The 18084-nt window shown below is 37.9% G+C and overlaps 1 protein-coding gene across 2 annotated transcripts in view; it reads left to right on the top strand.

The window, feature by feature from the left end:
* LOC139740221 (calcium permeable stress-gated cation channel 1-like) overlaps window positions 1-18084 on the top strand; it is a 118372-nt gene that overhangs the window by 34472 nt on the left and 65816 nt on the right. For both annotated transcript variants that reach the window (XM_071650805.1, XM_071650804.1), the window contains 5 exons: window positions 9740-9845; window positions 10604-10641; window positions 13238-13429; window positions 14430-14541; window positions 16977-17050. In XM_071650805.1, coding sequence (XP_071506906.1) covers window positions 9740-9845; window positions 10604-10641; window positions 13238-13429; window positions 14430-14541; window positions 16977-17050 — 522 coding nt within the window. The remainder of the gene's footprint in view (window positions 1-9739; window positions 9846-10603; window positions 10642-13237; window positions 13430-14429; window positions 14542-16976; window positions 17051-18084) is intronic.

Raw genomic sequence — 18084 nt, 5'->3', positions numbered from 1 at the left:
CCATCTGGTATTCTTCGCTGGTCAGTGTAGTGCATATGGTGCATTCAAACAAAATAAACAAATATAAGGACTACTACTCTATGTGCAATGCTTTTGCAAGTAAAAAAGCAGCTGCTCTCCCATTACTTGCAGAGTTGGATATGCTGTACATCTCGTTAGAACTGGTCCAGATTTGTACAGATGCACTACCTCCTGGGGCAAATTTAGAAGTGTTATGTTTCTTTTCAAATTGGTTCGGGTGTGATGTACTCGAGTTCAACAGACAAAAACATTAGCATCAAAGAAAAATTTTAGTCTCAGTATTCAATTTTAACCTGTGAGTGCCAAATTTTTCACTAAAGTCACAAGGTATTTCCAGTAGTGTTTAAGTGCACTGTAAGAACCAATGTTGTTATGACACCATGATCTCATCTTTTTCATCCCCGTCCTGCCATCTTTAAGCACCTGAAAATAGATTGTTAATTTGCCATGGTCATTTCTGAGGGATATGCCACATACAATTGTATACACAGTGCATAAACAAATGTGACGCGAACTCTCATTTTTCTGACGTCAGTGCCCAAATACCCAGCAGTGCACTTTTGAAGATAAGATGGAGGAAAAACATAATACGCTGCCTGCGCAAGGTCATTCGCTTACTTCTCCAGACTCGTGTCATTAGCTCGGGTAAATGTGGAAAACTTAACTGAGGGGAAAGAGAAGAAAGCATCAAAGAACAGATTACTGGAGAGTGATAAGAGTCAATCATGGAGCCAAATTGATTTCTATTATTATCACATCATAAATTGATTTGAAGCACTTTCAAGCATCTTACTTGAATGGGAAATTTCTCTCTTTATTAGAAAGCAACAGTACACGTGTTGGTTTTGCTCTATTCTTTATGTATGTATCAGAGAGTGTGTGTTTGATGTGCAATGTACTAGACCCACAATGACAGCGGTGAAGGCACTTTTTGTGGCATCCCTTGGTCTTGGTGATTCTCATCGATTTAAGAAAAAAAAAAAGAGAAAGAAAAGGAGGAAAAAGAAAACAAGAAATAGGCAATGGGGCAGCTGAGGAGCTAATGTAGTTGCTGTAAATATTGTATGATGTGATTGACCATCCAATTACTAGGACTGAAAGTCTGTGTGTGGACATTTTTCTCCTTTTTAATCATATGTGTGGATATGAAGGTGTTAGAGTGTGTTTGTGTGCATGCATGCAAGTGCATGGGTGTATGTGTGTGTTTGTGTGTTTGTGTATATGTGCATATGTAAATGTCTTCAAATTTGAAGTGAAGCAGAAACCAACTGGGGATTGAGGGAAAAAGAGGAAAAAGAGGTAATAGACTGTGATGCAGCCAAGGATCCAAGTTGGCTGCTGTAATTATCACACAATGTACCTGATTTGGATTCACCTGCCAGCATGTTCAAATTAGAATTCTTGTTCAACCAATTTCCTCTCCTCAAAGTTTTGCTTCAAATGTATGAGTGTGCATGCATGTGTGTGTGTGTGTGTGTGTGTGTGTGTGTGTGTTTGTATGTACACATGCATTTGTGTGCATGTGAGTGTATGTGTGTACATTGTAGACTGCCTTCTGGTGTTCAATTTAGGCAAATAACTGCATCAGGCGGACTGTAGTATGCAAAGCAAGGGAGCATCCTTGGTTGATAAATTGTAAAAGTGCAATACCATGTGAATCATAGATGATTATGCATCTGAGATGACTTGTGCATGTTTGAAGGACATGAAATGTTCTCTTTGAAAGTGTGTGTATTGTGGCTTGATTTCACATCTCCCATAAAATTATATTGAAATACAATTAAAGTAGTTCATCAAATAATAAACTTTTATAGGAATCTACATAAACCTACTCCACATGCGATGCCTGTACTGACAAAGTTGAAGCAGGGAGCTACAAGTCTCTTGATAGTGAAAGAAGACAAGGCTAAGAAAAAATAACATTTGAAATAGACATGTGTATTAAAAATTTTGAATTGTTTCCTGTATTTGAAGAGGTCATAGGGGTCAGAGTGGTATAAGCCCACCATCCCACTTGCACGTGGCAACTGAAATTCTCTGTTTGGCGAGTGAAATGAATGTGCACTTGCCCCATTGCCCATGTGAGCAAGTGTGGTCCACGACTTGTGGAATGCCCTGGTCTTGAGGGCCTATCGCACTGGAGGAGACATCAACGTGAACGCTGCAACTGATGACTTGCGGCGACTTGTGCGACTCGAAAGACAAAAAAAGGGCTTGCACTCTCACAAAGAAAGCAATTCCAGGGCAACATCGGAGAGGACTCCAAACAAGGTGACAATTTATTCTCCTGGAAGTCACAGGGACTTTTCTGAGATGTCTTCTCAGTTGCGGATGTGTCTCCGGGACGTCTCCACAGCATCGCCGGGAGGTTGCCATGGGTCACCATGGATATCTGCAAGGTTGCACAGACGTCTCCACAATGTGGCCACAACCGATGGAGATGGAGACGTATGTGGGACCAACTAGAAACTGGAAAAAGTCTCCAAAAAATATCTTAACATGTTTGATTCTCTCACGACTCCCTGGAGACCTGGCTAGCAACCAGCGGAGAGACAAGTCGCCACCAGGTTGCCACTCTGTCTCCAGGCCAGTGAGATACCCAAGAATGTAGACTGTAGCTCTGAAGTACTGTATGCATTTTATTCTGGCATCTTAAAGACAGCCAATCCCTTTTGCATGCAAATTTTTGAAAAATTGGTGAGAACACTTAGGTATTGAAGAAAACACTATTTGGAAACCTCCTGTAAATTTTGAACTCTAGAGGGTCTTTATTTGTTTAGTTAAATTGACCGTTAAGATTTGAATCATTTTTGCGAACTTCGCAAAAATTACAAATCTAAATACTAGTCTAGTTTTACAGACCTGTGTGATGCACTTAGTTGTACATGTAGTTCAAGTAAGTGGTGTGTTGTTATTTGCCATTGATAACAAAATAAGAGAAGCTAGTGAATTCTTCTTTTTGACAGCTTTAACATGCATATCTGTCGTCCGAAGTATAAGTATCATATTACCACCACAGGAAGATTAATGTATGCAGCTGTGCCTAGTACACAGAATACGTTACGGTGAGCGTTTGGTGCATTATTTGAATTTTAACGGCTAACAACCTTCAAATATCAACAGAAATGTTATAGATTTACAATAGTCTTGTCATTCTGGTGGAATATATCATGTCCTGTGCTATTTGGGAAGGAATGCAAAAGGGAAGGGCCATCTTTAAAGGTGGCTTATTTCTCAAATGTTCACATCATGTTCTATGTACATGTATATATGTGTGTGAATGTGTGTACACGTATATAAGTGTATGTACTGTATGTATGTGTACATGCAAGTGTGGATGTGTAATTGTGTAAACAACTTTGTATGTATGTATCACTGCCAATAGAAAATCAAAACATGCAATATCTAGGAACCGAGACAAACCATCTCAACAGTAAGTGTATTCCTTTGTTTATGCATTTTCATTTTAATCACTCTGATCTATTTTGAACTATTGTTAATTCAATCATGTGTGCATTTGCTTTATTACACTCATAAAGTCAATCCATCATGTAAATGGCATCCAATTCAGTGGTAAAGGCTGTTAAAGGGACTCAAGTTTCATCATGTCAAAAACCCATTCATGCAGTGCATGTAGGTAGTGCGTGTGGAGCTGTAGTGTAGAAATTGTCTGAAGCGGTTATGATGTTAATCTACAATAAATTTGTCCTAATTGTCTCTATTTTGTCTGATACTCTTCATGTGTCATGTTCTCTATTTCAAAGAAAAAAGTGAGGAAAGGTATTCTTTAAAAAAAAAAAAAGATAGGACACAAAGAGAGAGAAGAAAAAGGAAAAGAAAGGGAGGTCACACCGACTGCATCTTCTCAATTTCACAAGGAACTCGACTAGGCTGCTGAAATGTTCAGAATGGTAGACAGAGCCATATCTGTTCACCTCCCGTACGGACGTCTATTGATTTGTCAGGCGGCGGCCGGTAGGTAGAGTGCATTACTGCCCCACTACACATTACTACCTGACTACGTCACTCACCAGATATGGTTGGGGATGTGACGGCTTACGAGTTGACGCTGAATAAATTGGCTGCAGAGTATACAGCCAAACCCCTTACCCGCCCCACCCCGAAAGTATCTCTCTGCACCGGCAGGTACTGTCATAATTTCCATCTGTGCATACATTAACTCCCTCTGCTGTTGTAGGGTTATTGATCCACAGGGTAATTACATGCACTACAATGGCTGCTGCGTTGCTACCGCCATGTGCCATTGAAGAGAGCCAGGTGGCAAGGAAACAGGTTGCAATATGTCTTGTGTGCATAATTCATTCCTTCATTCCTTCATTCCTTCATTCATTCATTCATTCATTCATGCAGTACCATGTGATAATTTGACATGTTTAAAGTCTGCCGTGGGTCTGCCAGAAAAGATACAAAATCTGCACATCTAATACTTGATAAAACTGAAGAGTGATGTAAGTGAACGACTCTAAGATTGCAAGCGCAGTAGAAATAAATATGAATTCACAACATATCAAAAATATGAGGCTACCTATGTTCACATCTAGCTTTATGAGGTGCCACATTGCACGATGGTCCACTCAATGGTACATTCGAAGTATCAGTGCATTTACAACTTCATACCCGGTCAACTGAAATATGGTCAGTTTTATTGTCAAGGGTCAATATGGTTTGATGTGGCTTATACATGATCTGTTGACTGCCCTGAGTACATTTGTAAATGCAGCTTGGATTTCTTCCAAAATGTAAAGTATGTGTTACTGAAAGTGATTAGTTGTTCTGAGTCTCCCATTTTATTTGGTGTTCTTGATGGATACCATGTTTTGCAAAAGGAGATGGGAATAACTTATCTGTTTATGTTGAAGTAGGAAAGACAAAACACAGTGTGCATGTGATGACATCGTATGTTCATTCAATCCCACTTTCTGTATTTCTGTCAGTGCAATTTGCTTTTGAGACAGAGGAAAATTGTTCTTGCTAAAAATAGGTCGATATAAATCATCATGTCACAAGAAGATGTGGATGTACTATTCACAGATGCAGACTCTTCCAGAGAACTAAATTGCAGGCTCATCATGTAAAATTTTTACACAGTGTATAAACAGACAATCAATCACTGCTTTTGTCATGCAGTACTTTTCTCTTATATGGGTGACTTCAACTCAATAAATTTCAGAGACTCTTGTCAGTGTGAACGCACTGCTAAAATTGTGGCAATCTTTAAGTCCCCTGACTTTTATTGTGGATCTTTAGAAGTGCATTACCATGTAATGATGCAGAATATGCCTGATGCGAAGTATCTAATGTGAGTTTGTGAATTGTGTTAAATGACCCTTTTATAGCACCAGTATTCAATTCTCCCTATCCCTGGGTAACTCAAAGGACAAGGCAGCTATCCTTGAAAGTCCAAGGCATACTCCAAAATGCATGTAGGCATGCACTATGTATATACATTCAAGTTAAAGTTCTCCGTGAGGTAAAAATATCATAAAATTCCAATGTCCCCTTGTGTGAACACACGTCCATGATTTTCTCATTCTATAAGAAAGTTAAGACTTGGGGAAAACAGGAGCAGAGATGGGAAGAAAGAGAGAGAAATTTTGTGAAGGGTCTCAATTCAAAATCACTGTGAAAATCTTGTTTTTATGCTATTTTGCACACTGAGGAGTATGGGTGTATGCAAGTGATATAATGTTGTATACTTGATAAATTTTACATAAAGCCACATCCAGTGTCTACCGATGGGTAATATTGTCGATGAGCTGTAAACCATTACATCAACATTCTTATGGCTGATATTTGTTGTTGCCATCTTATATTTCATCATGACTTTAATAGAATATCACCTAAATATGACATTGGGCATCACAGTACTGAGACTGCAATGGACATGCGGCTTTACTATTGATATCATCAATAGCACCATCAGGGCATCACCAGTGTTATTAATATGTTATCTATATTACTATTACCACTATGATTATTACTGATTTATTACTGTTCATTAGCAAACTCCTCCAATGCACACACAGGCACATGAATATGCATACATACACATGCAAGCAAAGTATGCAGAATTTATGCCCTGGGGAGCATTCATCATTAAATGATGCAATATAAACTGCCCTAGAAGAACATTTCATTAAAGAAAATAGCACAGTAAACTGGCCACTGAATCCTGACCGTTGACCTTCTACGGTGTATCCTGACAGAAATCCTCGCCATCCCCCATGTGAGATTTTGTCCTCCTCCAAAAATAAGAGGCTATAATTACTGACCAGGCTGAGTAAACAGATTTGAGATGGCAATGAATATTGGCAGGCACTATAAAATACCCACTATATGCTGGGGTTTGATAATTGGATTCCGGTGAGAATTTCTGATATTGGGGTATACAGTGGAGAGGTTTAGGTGGGTGGGAATTGGGGATATTTTATAGGGGCTTTGCTGGCAGAGTATGTGCATTAGCTGTGTATGAGGATGTGGTGCCAACGGGGCTGTGCTTGAATGGCCTTTTTATATGAAGCCACCTGCCGTCTTCGGCTGGTAGTCAACAGTGGCCCACCACCCCGTGCGTGGGATAATCATATGTGCGTGGAGCACGCTCGTATGGTTTTTCATGAATGCATACTCGTTTGCAGCGCATGTATACAGAGATGGGGAATGTCGGTCCTGTTCCGTATCTATGCATGACCACTGGAATATTAATGCAATCTCATGCTGTCCCTGAACTCCCATATATTCATTTGAAACAGACGTACAATTTCTTTAATTGTCATCTTGATATCAGTCAAATTGGTGAAAGCTTGCTAGAGCTTTGTGATCAGGTTCATTGTCATCTTTGCCACTTTTTAGTAGATTTTATGATCCCATGCACAAGCTATGGTTGCAAACCAGGGCTTTAAATGATGCTTTAGAGGAAAGCCTCGTGTGGAAAACTTTTGTACTGTAAGTGGATCGATTTATTTAAAGCACAGTCCTGTTATATGAAATTCAAATTTATTGTTGAATACTGTAAAGTGTGTTTCGGTTTATTTATTTGTGTGTTGTGTGTGTGTGTGTGTGTGTTACATCTGGGTGTTTAATCTAGGCATTCAAACATTTGTCATGTCCATATGTTATTAGATTGTTAACTTCTGATGAATTCAATCATATTCTAGTCTTCATTTCTAAATCAGTCACTCATATGACTACTGATTAATGCTTTTCATTGACTTCAAATTTAATCAATTAGTTTATTTGTTGTTGTTTTTTTTTTTTTAACCATGCACAATTCACCATTGATTGGCAGTATGCCTCAAATTGCCAACAGGTTTGAATTGTCTTCGTGATTAAAATCCGTAATCATTCTCAGTTGAAGTTGTATCAGGTGGGTTTGTAAAATGAGATCTTTGCTGTTATGAGTGTCATACAACACTACATGTAGTGAAAGTCTTCCAAGCACGCCAGATGACATCACCACTGGCTAGTCAGGCCAACTTTGAAATGTTTTTGCATTTATATTTCATAATGAGATAGTCTCCTCGTATATTGAATCATTTTGGCATCCCATGCATTATGTTAGTATACTCCCCTTAGTAATCAGCAACCAGCTCTCATTTAACCCGTTGAGGAAGAGTCCCGAGTATACTCGGGCAGGGGTCTATGGGAAATGCGTGTTGTAGTAAAATCAATCCGTCCTCAACGGGTTAAGCACTACCGATGGTGACATAAGAATGCCTGCATGGCCATTGCCCAACAATGGCTCCGAACATTTCAATATGGTTCATTGCTTTCAAAAAGTTTATAGCCAGTTTCCTATGCCGTGGACATTTGAAACAATTTCTGTCATATGTATACTATTATGTGATATGAAAATCAATACAATGATGGTAATTGCCCTGATTTTATTTAGTGCATTTATACAGTGCCTTTATTGAATAGATTGTGTTCATGTCCATGATCTATAACAGTAGTTACAAGAGATGAAATCGAAGAGATATCAACTGTAGAGTTATAAAATCATGTTGGGCATGCACAAAGTGAATACCTCCTCTGAAAGTGTACTGAGACAAGGTCTTTGAAAGCTATGTAATATTCTAACTCATGGACATTTTATTTTTCTCCTCAGAGTCAAGTAAATTGTATAATTAGTCTTCATCTACAACATATTTCCAGCTTGTGGAATGCAGTACATATTGTAGGAGCAACCTTCATAGGCGACATTTTTAGAGAATTGAAAAGACTAACTTCTGATGTCCATGTAATACCAAGGAGGTACTAGGCTTGCCTAGTACCTTCTTGGTAATACATACGGTATATTTTGAGCAAGAGTGCATCTACAGGTACTGTTGCGCTGAATGCACTATGACTTTTGTTCTGAGGGACTGCCAAGGTAGCTAACAAAATGTATCATATTGCTACAAGGCCTTGCACATTCCTTGCAGTTGCACACTTTACTTCCATTCTATGGAAGTACGAATTATACTTCCATCCTTCATCGTGGAATGCATTCACATGAATTAAAACATGGCAGATAGTGTGTGATGGCAGATAGTGTATTATGTCAGAATTATGAAAGGCCTTTTTTTTTCCTTCTGAAATCCACATTGTATTTCATCTCTTTCTGATGCTGATGTTTTTGTTTATTTGTTAATGTGGTCGTGATGAAGTTTTGATTGGTTTGAAGGTTGAGTCCAGGTGAACTTAGAATGATATGCATGAAATGCTGTATGCATTGTACAAGTCGGGCTTGAATTTTTCCACATTTTTTTGTTTACGGAAGCATCCATGCAAACATTTGCACTGTGTTTGTTGCCTGTATCAGTGGGCATGATATTGCAAAATATGCAAACTGCAACTCTCATAAATTTTCTGATATATCAGCAATGTAAACAGTTGAATATATTGTATGCAAATAATGCGGCAGTGTTGCAGTAAGGCCATGATGGTCATTTTATGGGCTGAACTTCGGCTTTATATGTGGCTGGGTTGCATTTAATCATAAAAGACAGACGGCAACAGTTTGCTGGAAGATTTTTTTTTCACTTATAACCTTGAGTTCTGATGACTGATTTTGATTCAAAACCTAGCAGGCAAAAAAAAAAATCATATTAGCAGCACATTATATGAACACTGGTGTTTCCTAACTCTTTACTAATGTTCTTTTGTGAATGTTGCTGAAAACATTGCCAATGCATAGATATCAATCTTTAAGCCAAACATTGCTATTGTAAGCCATTATAGCAGTCTGTCTGCAGTCCAATCTTTCTGTGATTTAGTGCATTGATAGTGCACACACAGATATGCCTTCATGGGACTGCACATAATTCATATTGTTTTCCCAAGACCCCCCCCCCCCACCCACCCAAACAAAAAAAAACAGTTGCAAAAACCCCTCGCTCGTGAGCTACTAATGATACCCACATACATGTAACAAATGATACCTACATACATGTAACAAATGATAGACAGTTCATTACTTTTCTAGAATTTTCTACAATCTTGATGGGATGAAAGTGAGTAGAAAAGTGGGGTGCACATTCATAATACTCATAGTAGTTACTTTGTCACAGATGCAATGTGCTCATAGTCGTCCTCTATTCTGTCACAGGAGTATTTGCACATATATGGCAATCAAGTGGAAACACCGCTGGACAGCAGTCCTTCCCAGAGCAGACATTCTCTATGTCTATTTTGGTTTTCAATTTGTGTTACTACTCAGGTGGACAAGTATGTTCTATGGGGATCATAGCTCCCAGGGAAAGGGTGTTGCCAAGGGAATCAACGCGGATGATAGTGTAGAGCAGCCAATGCACTCAAGAGCAACGGTAAGTGACAATATTTCAGTGGACCTTTCCAATTTCAATTGCAATTTCAATTCCAATTTTATTTTCATATTTCTCGTTGGAAAATACACAAAGTATAACAAAATATGATATACATTATGTCCAGCTTGGATATACAAGAAAAAAAAAATACAAACATAAACTCGAACATAGCAGTCAATTGTCAGTTTCAATCAAAGTAAAAGAATGCTATTGAGAAATATGATGGAACCTACCCTGCCTGGTACTGTATCTTTTTTTTTTTTTTCAATTATCAGCTGATTGCTAATGTTACCCAATCAGAAACATTCCCAAAAGTTATCTATTCATTCATTAAATATGTTAATTATACTATATACTATTGTTTTCCCCTATAAGAACACCAGACTAGATTTCTCATATTTGGCACTGTAGGTACTACAGACAGAATTTACTCATAAGGATTGTTCTCTCAATTTCGCTATTATTGCTGGGTTGTGCATTTCACTGTGTAATAAAGATTGTAGAATAATGCTTGAAATACCGGTAACATCATGGCATTATCTAAATACAGGAAAGGTATATTCATAACATTTATTATATTTTTTGTTTATTGTAGAATACCCTTTTTAAGAATTCTTGGTACATGAAATGAAGCAATCCAACTTAGCATATATGTGTTGTGAACAATGTTTGTTCAATAATACAGTAACAAACTGTTATTTACCGGTATATGGTATATTCATTACTTTGTTCCTGTTCTGCTCATTTTGTTAATACAGGGATTATGTGACTGGATTCCAGCTATATTTAGGATCAAGTAAGTTTGTTGTTTATGAAATATTTGTAAGATGAAATACATTAGATCATCCCTTTGTTGTTGTGTTTATTAGTTGCCTCACAGTGTCCAAGAATGAATCAGGCTAATGTACATAGCATTAAAATTATCCAAATTATTGTCATATTTGAATGTTGGGTTGATATGTAGTGACTGAATTCCAGTGCAATGAGGAGACAATTGAGTACATTCTTGACACTGAATAATGTAAACAAATATTTATATATTTACTGTGGAACTTTACAAAATTTATTTCATATGATTATCTATCTTTGACTTTGAGGTAAGATATTAAATGAATTTTCACAGCAGTAGAAATAGTGCAAAAGCTTCGCTCACCAGTTTCAGCGAGTCTGATGCAGAAATAAGGTGCATTGAATCAAAATACAATCCCCAACCACCCCATCTTTCTTTTTTTTTTCTTCTTCCTCTTTTTTTTTGGTGCCAATTATCATGCAAAGATAAACTCATTTGTTATTTTTGGTTCAGATTTTGTATGACAGTGGGTCATCGTCCTGCAGGTCATGCATTTTGTGGTCATCCTAATTTTCCCTGTCATGAATAATTCGCTGAGTAGCATTTAGAGCAAACTTCCTGGCAACTATGACTGGGGCTCAGAGAGGTTTTATAGCGCTGTATCCATACCTCAACAGTCCAACATTGTATCACTATAATCGACTGTGCCTTTGATGTTTAGCTGTCTTTGTGCTTGTGTAAAGATGAAATGCCAAATGAAACTTATAATGATGACAAACGACCTGCCCAAGTGACACTTTCCAGTGATTAATGTGTCCGTGTCCGTGACATATTCATTGTTTCATCCATTTCTGATTGTGTTGTTGTAGACGTGGCTGTAGGAAGAATCATTGAACACACACACACACACACACACACACACACACACACACACACACACACACACACACACACACACACACACACACACACACACACACACACACACACACACACACACACACACACACACACACACACACACACACACACACACACACACAACTTTTCTCTTTGTAGGTTTTGTGCCCCGGAAGCTTGTAAAAACAGTACACACACAGAAACAAGCTATAAATCATTCTTAAAGGCTTGATAGGAAGAAATAAACTTTGTATTCACATACTACGTAGGGGAAAAAAAAAGTATGGAGAGTACTTATCATAGATATGTGATCCATCCTGCATCATAAAACCAGCAAGATGGGGCCAGATGATTCTTCTTCTTTTTTCCAAAGGGTCATGGGGAAAAAAAAGACATTCTAATCAGAATTTAGCATTTTGAACCACTGGAATAAGTAATAAGTCAAGTAAAGTTAAATTGTTAGCTTTGATTTAAAAAAAAAGGGGGGGCTTTGAAGTCACAAGTCTATTGAAGTATTGTAGCATCACTTCTCATCAGGCGTACAGCAGAGACAATATCTTCTAACCATAAGAACCGCTGGAAAGGAATTATTGTGAAACTTTTCTACCCATTTTGATAGTTTGCATGATTCTTGCAAAGTGTATATGCGATTGCTGACTGGTACTAAATATTCTTTCAGAGTATTCTTATAGACATGTTGCATTTAGATAGTAGAAATGGGGCAGAAAAAACAATTTGAAATGAAAGGAATGTAGTCCTACCTACAAAAAAACCCCAACACAATGATCTGCACCAAGTGTTAAGGTAAACCATTTCAGTAATGAAATGGTTTACCTTAACACTTGATTTGACTTGATTTCATTATTGAAATGCTTATAATTCATGTCCAAGTACAGGAAGTTGATGATGTCTTAACCTGCTGAGGACAGACTTATTTCAATTCAATTCAATTCAATCATAGTTTATTTCCAATCAATGAAAATCAAAGAAACATAGTACAAATTTCCAATCAACAAAAATCAAAACATAGTACAAAGTATACATGTCATGAAATGATATTGTTCAAACATTTGCAAAGATTCATGTAATATCCGAGATAAATTATATAGTAACATATATATGTTTATATATATATATATATATATATATATATATATATATATATATACAATAATTAGGAAGAACAATACATATATACTTCATGGATGTGCGGTAAATAGATTTGATTATGGAAAATAGTGATCCACTAAAAAGCAAAGCTTGTGGGACGTGGATCGCTAGATAAGTAATGAGTAAATAATATATTATTCGAGGGTTTTTTATAGCTATTATATTTGATATAGATTATTTAAATCATTTGTAAAAAATATATATGTAGTTATATTGAGATACGCAGGTCGGGAAAAAAAAAATAATATCAATATTAATGACCGGACACTGTTCACTGAACCACGTGTACCGGGAAAATATGACAAGGACAACACACTCATACGCACATTACCCACACACATATAAGACGCAAGACAGTAACGAGAGGAGAGAAGACGGTAACAATACAAGTCTACGAAGAACAAAGGACATTTTGCTACAACATGCATTTCCCATAGACACTTGCCCGAGTATACTCGGGACTCGTCCTCAACAGGTTAAATTTGCTTGATTGAAGTCTTGTTTTACCCTCCCTCTTTGGATACCTGATCAGGGATGCAGACATACGGAGTAACTCAGGACCGGATGCGGTCCAGTATCTCCAGTTCCAGCGGTACCTCATCGTCTTCATCATCATCGTCACTTTCCTCTCCCTAGTGGTCATCCTACCACTCAACTTCAGTGGTAGCCAGGAGCTGGGGCCAAACAACTTTGGCCGGACGACCATCACCAACATCCCCAACCAGTAAGCTTATCAAAAAGCAACTTTAGGACTCTGACCAATTTTTTCCTTTTTACCTGTATTCATTCTTTCTTCTTCTTTTTTTTTTCATGAATAAACTTTCTATGTTTTTCACCAACTTTATTGTCATTAAAAACAGTTTCTTAGTTCTGATGCTGGATGCGTCTTGAAAACAAAATGGGAAACGTTTTCCTTTATTATTGTATTGAATTCATATAGGTGTCATCTCCTTACTTTCATTCTTTTTTTTTTCCTGAATAAGCTTCCAATGTTCTTCACCAACTTGATTGTCATGAAAAACAGCTTCTTAGTACCAATATCTGCAAGTCCTAAAACAAAACAAATGTGGGAAAGGTTTTCCAGTATAATCGTATTGCATTCATAAAGGTGTCATGAAAATATATGATAAGACATGTTTTTTTTTCTCTCTCTTGTATGAAAGAAGCCATTTATAACTGAATGGAAGTTTACTTCCAAGAATGAAATTCATCATGTGTTGATGGTGAAGCAAATCCAATGGAAATCAAATCAATATCTGGCTAATGTTGACAGAGTTGTGGTAGCTGAATATAAATAAACCAGCTGCAGCGGCATCTGTTTGGCTCTTTCCGGCTCCCTTCTTCATAAACTGATGTCTCATCAATTTTAGTTGCTTTTATTTCAGTCCCTCTTCTTCAAAATGAAATCAAATTTGATATGGTTGTATTGCAATCTTGCGCTCATCTTCCTAGTTTTATGAATTGAGATTGCTCGGTAAGTACTACAAAGACTGATGTATTGATGATGTACCGATGACTTTAAACATGTTATTGATATCAACACACACAGAAATGCGCTCTGTCTCTCTCTGTCTCTCTCTCTTTCTTTCTATCTGTCTATCTGTCTATCTATCTTTTTATGTGTCGATATCTATGTGTTGATTCGTTTGCCCCACTTTCATTTTTTCATCATTCTTTTTCTCTTTTGTCTGTTCTCTATGTTTCTATCTTTTTGCTTTCTACAGAGATGGCAAGTTATGGGTTCACACAATCTTCTGTATGTTGTACTTCATCCTTGTTGTAATCTTCATGCGCCACTTCTCCACTCATCTTCCCTACCGTGAGGAAACAGACACGGTAAGATAACCATGTCAAGAAAATGATTTGAAAATTTTGGGTTTTTTTCTGTATTATTTTTATTTGTTTTTTTGTTTGTTTTTTTAGTTAGGACTTGTGTGTAAGAAACATGCGTTTATCAGTGAATATATGGATGCCAAATTCATGAAATTCTTTCATCAAGATCTTTTATCATGGTTACTACTAAAACACTGATCAATTTAGTACTCATGACGCAAATCTCTCGTTTGAAGAGGCTACACCCCAGTAAATAATGCCAGTGCATATCTTGGCAATCAATGACTTAAAGTCAAAGATATAAAACACCTGTTTCTTGACCCTGGCCTAATCTAAGCATCAGTCATCGCCACAGCGCCACAGGAGGGGGGGGGGGGGGGGCACCGCGAGAGGAGGAGATTGTTTTGGTTTTGGCATGGGCCATGTAGCTCCATGGTGCGTGTGTGTGTGTACGTGTGTGTGTGTGAGTGTAGACATTCAGCGTATGCAGACAGAGCATGCCTGTACTGTAGTGACCGGAACTATTGTCATTCCATTTTGCTCTCCCCTTCTCCCTCCCCCATCTCTCCCCCCTCTCCCTCCCTCTCTCCCCCTCGCTCTCCCCCCCCCCCCCCCCCCCCCCCCCTCTCTCTCTCTCTCTCTCTCCCTCTCTCTCTCTTTCTCAATGATCCAGTCAGCAGGCTGATTGTAACCAGGGAGGTAGTCTCACCTCCCCGTTGTAACTCACTGCCAAATAGCACATTGTCAGCACCGGCAAACTGGCAATGCTCTCCTTCTTATTCCTGTATTTTCGTTATTTACGGGTCGATTTTTTTCGTTCGAAATGTAAAATGGATGACCATAGAATTTCTCAATAGAATATAAAATTGAAAACTTTAGAAAGGATAGAGAAAATTGAGTTCACTTTGAATGGTCTGCCACTGGCAGATATCCTTATCATGCTCTTACGTAATACGACAGCTGCTTTCTCAATGATCCAGTCAGCAGGCTGATTGTAACCAGGGAGGTAGTCTCACCTCCCCGTTGTAACTCACTGCCAAATAGCACATTGTCAGCACCGGCAAACTAGCAATGCTCTCCTTCTTATTCCTGTATTTTCGTTATTTACGGGTCAATTTTTTTCGTTCGAAATGTAAAATGGATGACCATAGAATTTCTCAATAGAATATAAAATTGAAAACTTTAGAAAGGATAGAGAAAATTGAGTTCACTTTGAATGGTCTGCCACAGGCAGATATCCTTATCATGCTCTTACGTAATACGACAGCTGCTGGAGTCATCAAACCCTGGCTTGGCCTCCAGGTTTGTCATGCCTGAGCAGAAAGTTTATTTGCAATGGACAAGTCCTTCGACTCCCAACTCCCAAACGACAAATATACGCACCCCACTTTGGTTATGCCCCAGTTGGGGACTCGCCTCAAACGAGGGATTGACGGCATGTTAATTACATCGATGTAGGGCAATTTGTAAATCAGTTGCAAAGTATATCAATGCCATTCTTGCAATCATTAGTCAGGTGGTCATTGGCAATGTGGAAGGCTACGTCATGTACTCTGCATTTACTGGAGATTTTATCAAGAAAAAACGTAATTTCTTTTTTTTTTTTTAGTTATCTATGGAATGTGTATTTGCCTGAATGTTTGTGTGTGTATACATGTGTACATGTGAGTTGCTGTGAAGAGTTTATGTTGAGAATCATGTGCTGTTGGAAAGCACCCTGTTTAACCTAAATAGTACGAGTTTTAAGCAAGGGTAGTGCCTCTCTAGGCATGATATGCGACTTTGTTCAGGTCTATGAGTTTTATTTGCATGATATTTCTGCACCATATTGTTGACCTAGATTCATACCTCTCTGCCAACATAATCACCACACTTTAGTGAAGGTGTATGAGAAAATGCATTTAAGAACTCTGTCTCTATAAACCCCATTTATAGCATGTGTTTGAAGGTGTGATAAAGCAAGATGAACGCACTAGTGCCCTCAGCAAGTTGTAGTTTTTTCTGCCACATAATCGTCGGTTGAGAATGATAAGGGCGTTAAGTTGCCACTGAACCCATAGTGTTCAAGACAACTTAACGCCCTTCTCATTCTCACCCGACGCAATCTTGCTCATTTCTCAGCAGTGTGCCAACAAATCAATGACTCTCTTTGTTTGTATGATTAAGTTCTTGTGGTCATACCAATTTAGCTTTGTGACACTGTTTGTCATTACCAATTATGCTTTATCACACACTCGTACTTACGAGTTTGTAAAATGCATGCAAGCTATGAATGCCATCCTGTCTTTTTGACGACAAAAAAAAAAGAAGAAGAGAAAATCATTTAGTTTTTGGAGAGAGGGGCAAGAGATGTCCAATGCTACTGCACAATGAAACAGGTTCTGCCCACTGCTTGTGATATTGATTGGGATTTCGCCCAATTTTGTTTCTTCTTATAGATGTCTCGAACTCTTCTAGTATCCGGCATTCCTTTGGAGCGGACTGATGCAGCCCTTATCAAGCAGCATTTCCAGTGAGTGTAGTTTTGTTTTTGCTCTCTGTTCTTGCCCAAAATCATAGCCATCTCATGAAAATTTCTTTCTGTAGGTTGCAGTGGCCATTCTGTCAATGTGTACTTCAGTATTAACTATTTCTGTGTATGGTGTCTTTTCCAGTTGCCTCAGACTTCATTTCATTTTAGAGTGAATGCTTCATTGATTAGGGAATTGCTTTTAAGGAGTGTTATGCTGCCGTGATTAGATGAGGTCTTGAACTCATTTCTGTTACCACTATTTTGCCAATGATGATTAGTATCTTAGGACCAGTTGACCCAAAATGCTGCAGACCATCCATTTGGGGTCACTGGGGATAATGGCAAATGATCCTTGCCAGCATGTATAAGAGCTTCATAAGCTTTTACAGTTGACCCAAAATGTGGCAGAACATCCCTCTTGGGATAATGGTAAATGATCTTTTACAGCATGTATAAGAGCTTCGTAAGCTATTACAGTACCATCATCTTTTAGTATTGATAGTTGTGCAGAGCCTGATGCAATGCCTGATAATCTCAGTAATCTGTGTTCAGTGTATCCCAGTGTTTTCATTATCTATAGAGTGTTATTTATTTTGATTATTAGAACTAGAAGGGCAATTTATACAGATTTGTGACAGACCTTATGGCTTGATAACATTCGTTCTGTTTATCTGCGGAATCATTCACAAAGCCTACTTTTTTTCAATTTCATTATATAAACAGGTTTCTGTTTGAACATACGGTGAATTTTTTTTTTCCTAGTTTCATTTTCATATATTGGTAATTCTAATTTTATTGATCTTAATCAGCTTCAAAATTATTGATGTAGTGACATTCTGTTCTGAGCTACTTGTTGAAGATTGCTTAACATAGGAAAACAAATGTTTGAATGATGTGAATTGTAAAATCTTACATTTGGCTTTCTTTTTTTTTAACCATTCATGGCATGCATAGATCTTTGGCTGTAGGGATCTAGTAGTATTTCTTTGCTCTGCTAGTAGATTTGTTCTGCTCGAACTAGGTTGATAGAAACT

This window comes from Diadema antillarum, unplaced genomic scaffold, assembly GCF_040938485.1.
Source record: "Diadema antillarum isolate AM-2024a unplaced genomic scaffold, OU_Dant_1.0 seq00000843_RagTag, whole genome shotgun sequence".
In the NCBI taxonomy this organism is placed as follows: domain Eukaryota; kingdom Metazoa; phylum Echinodermata; class Echinoidea; order Diadematoida; family Diadematidae; genus Diadema; species Diadema antillarum.
This window is presented reverse-complemented; position numbering and strand designations above follow the sequence as displayed.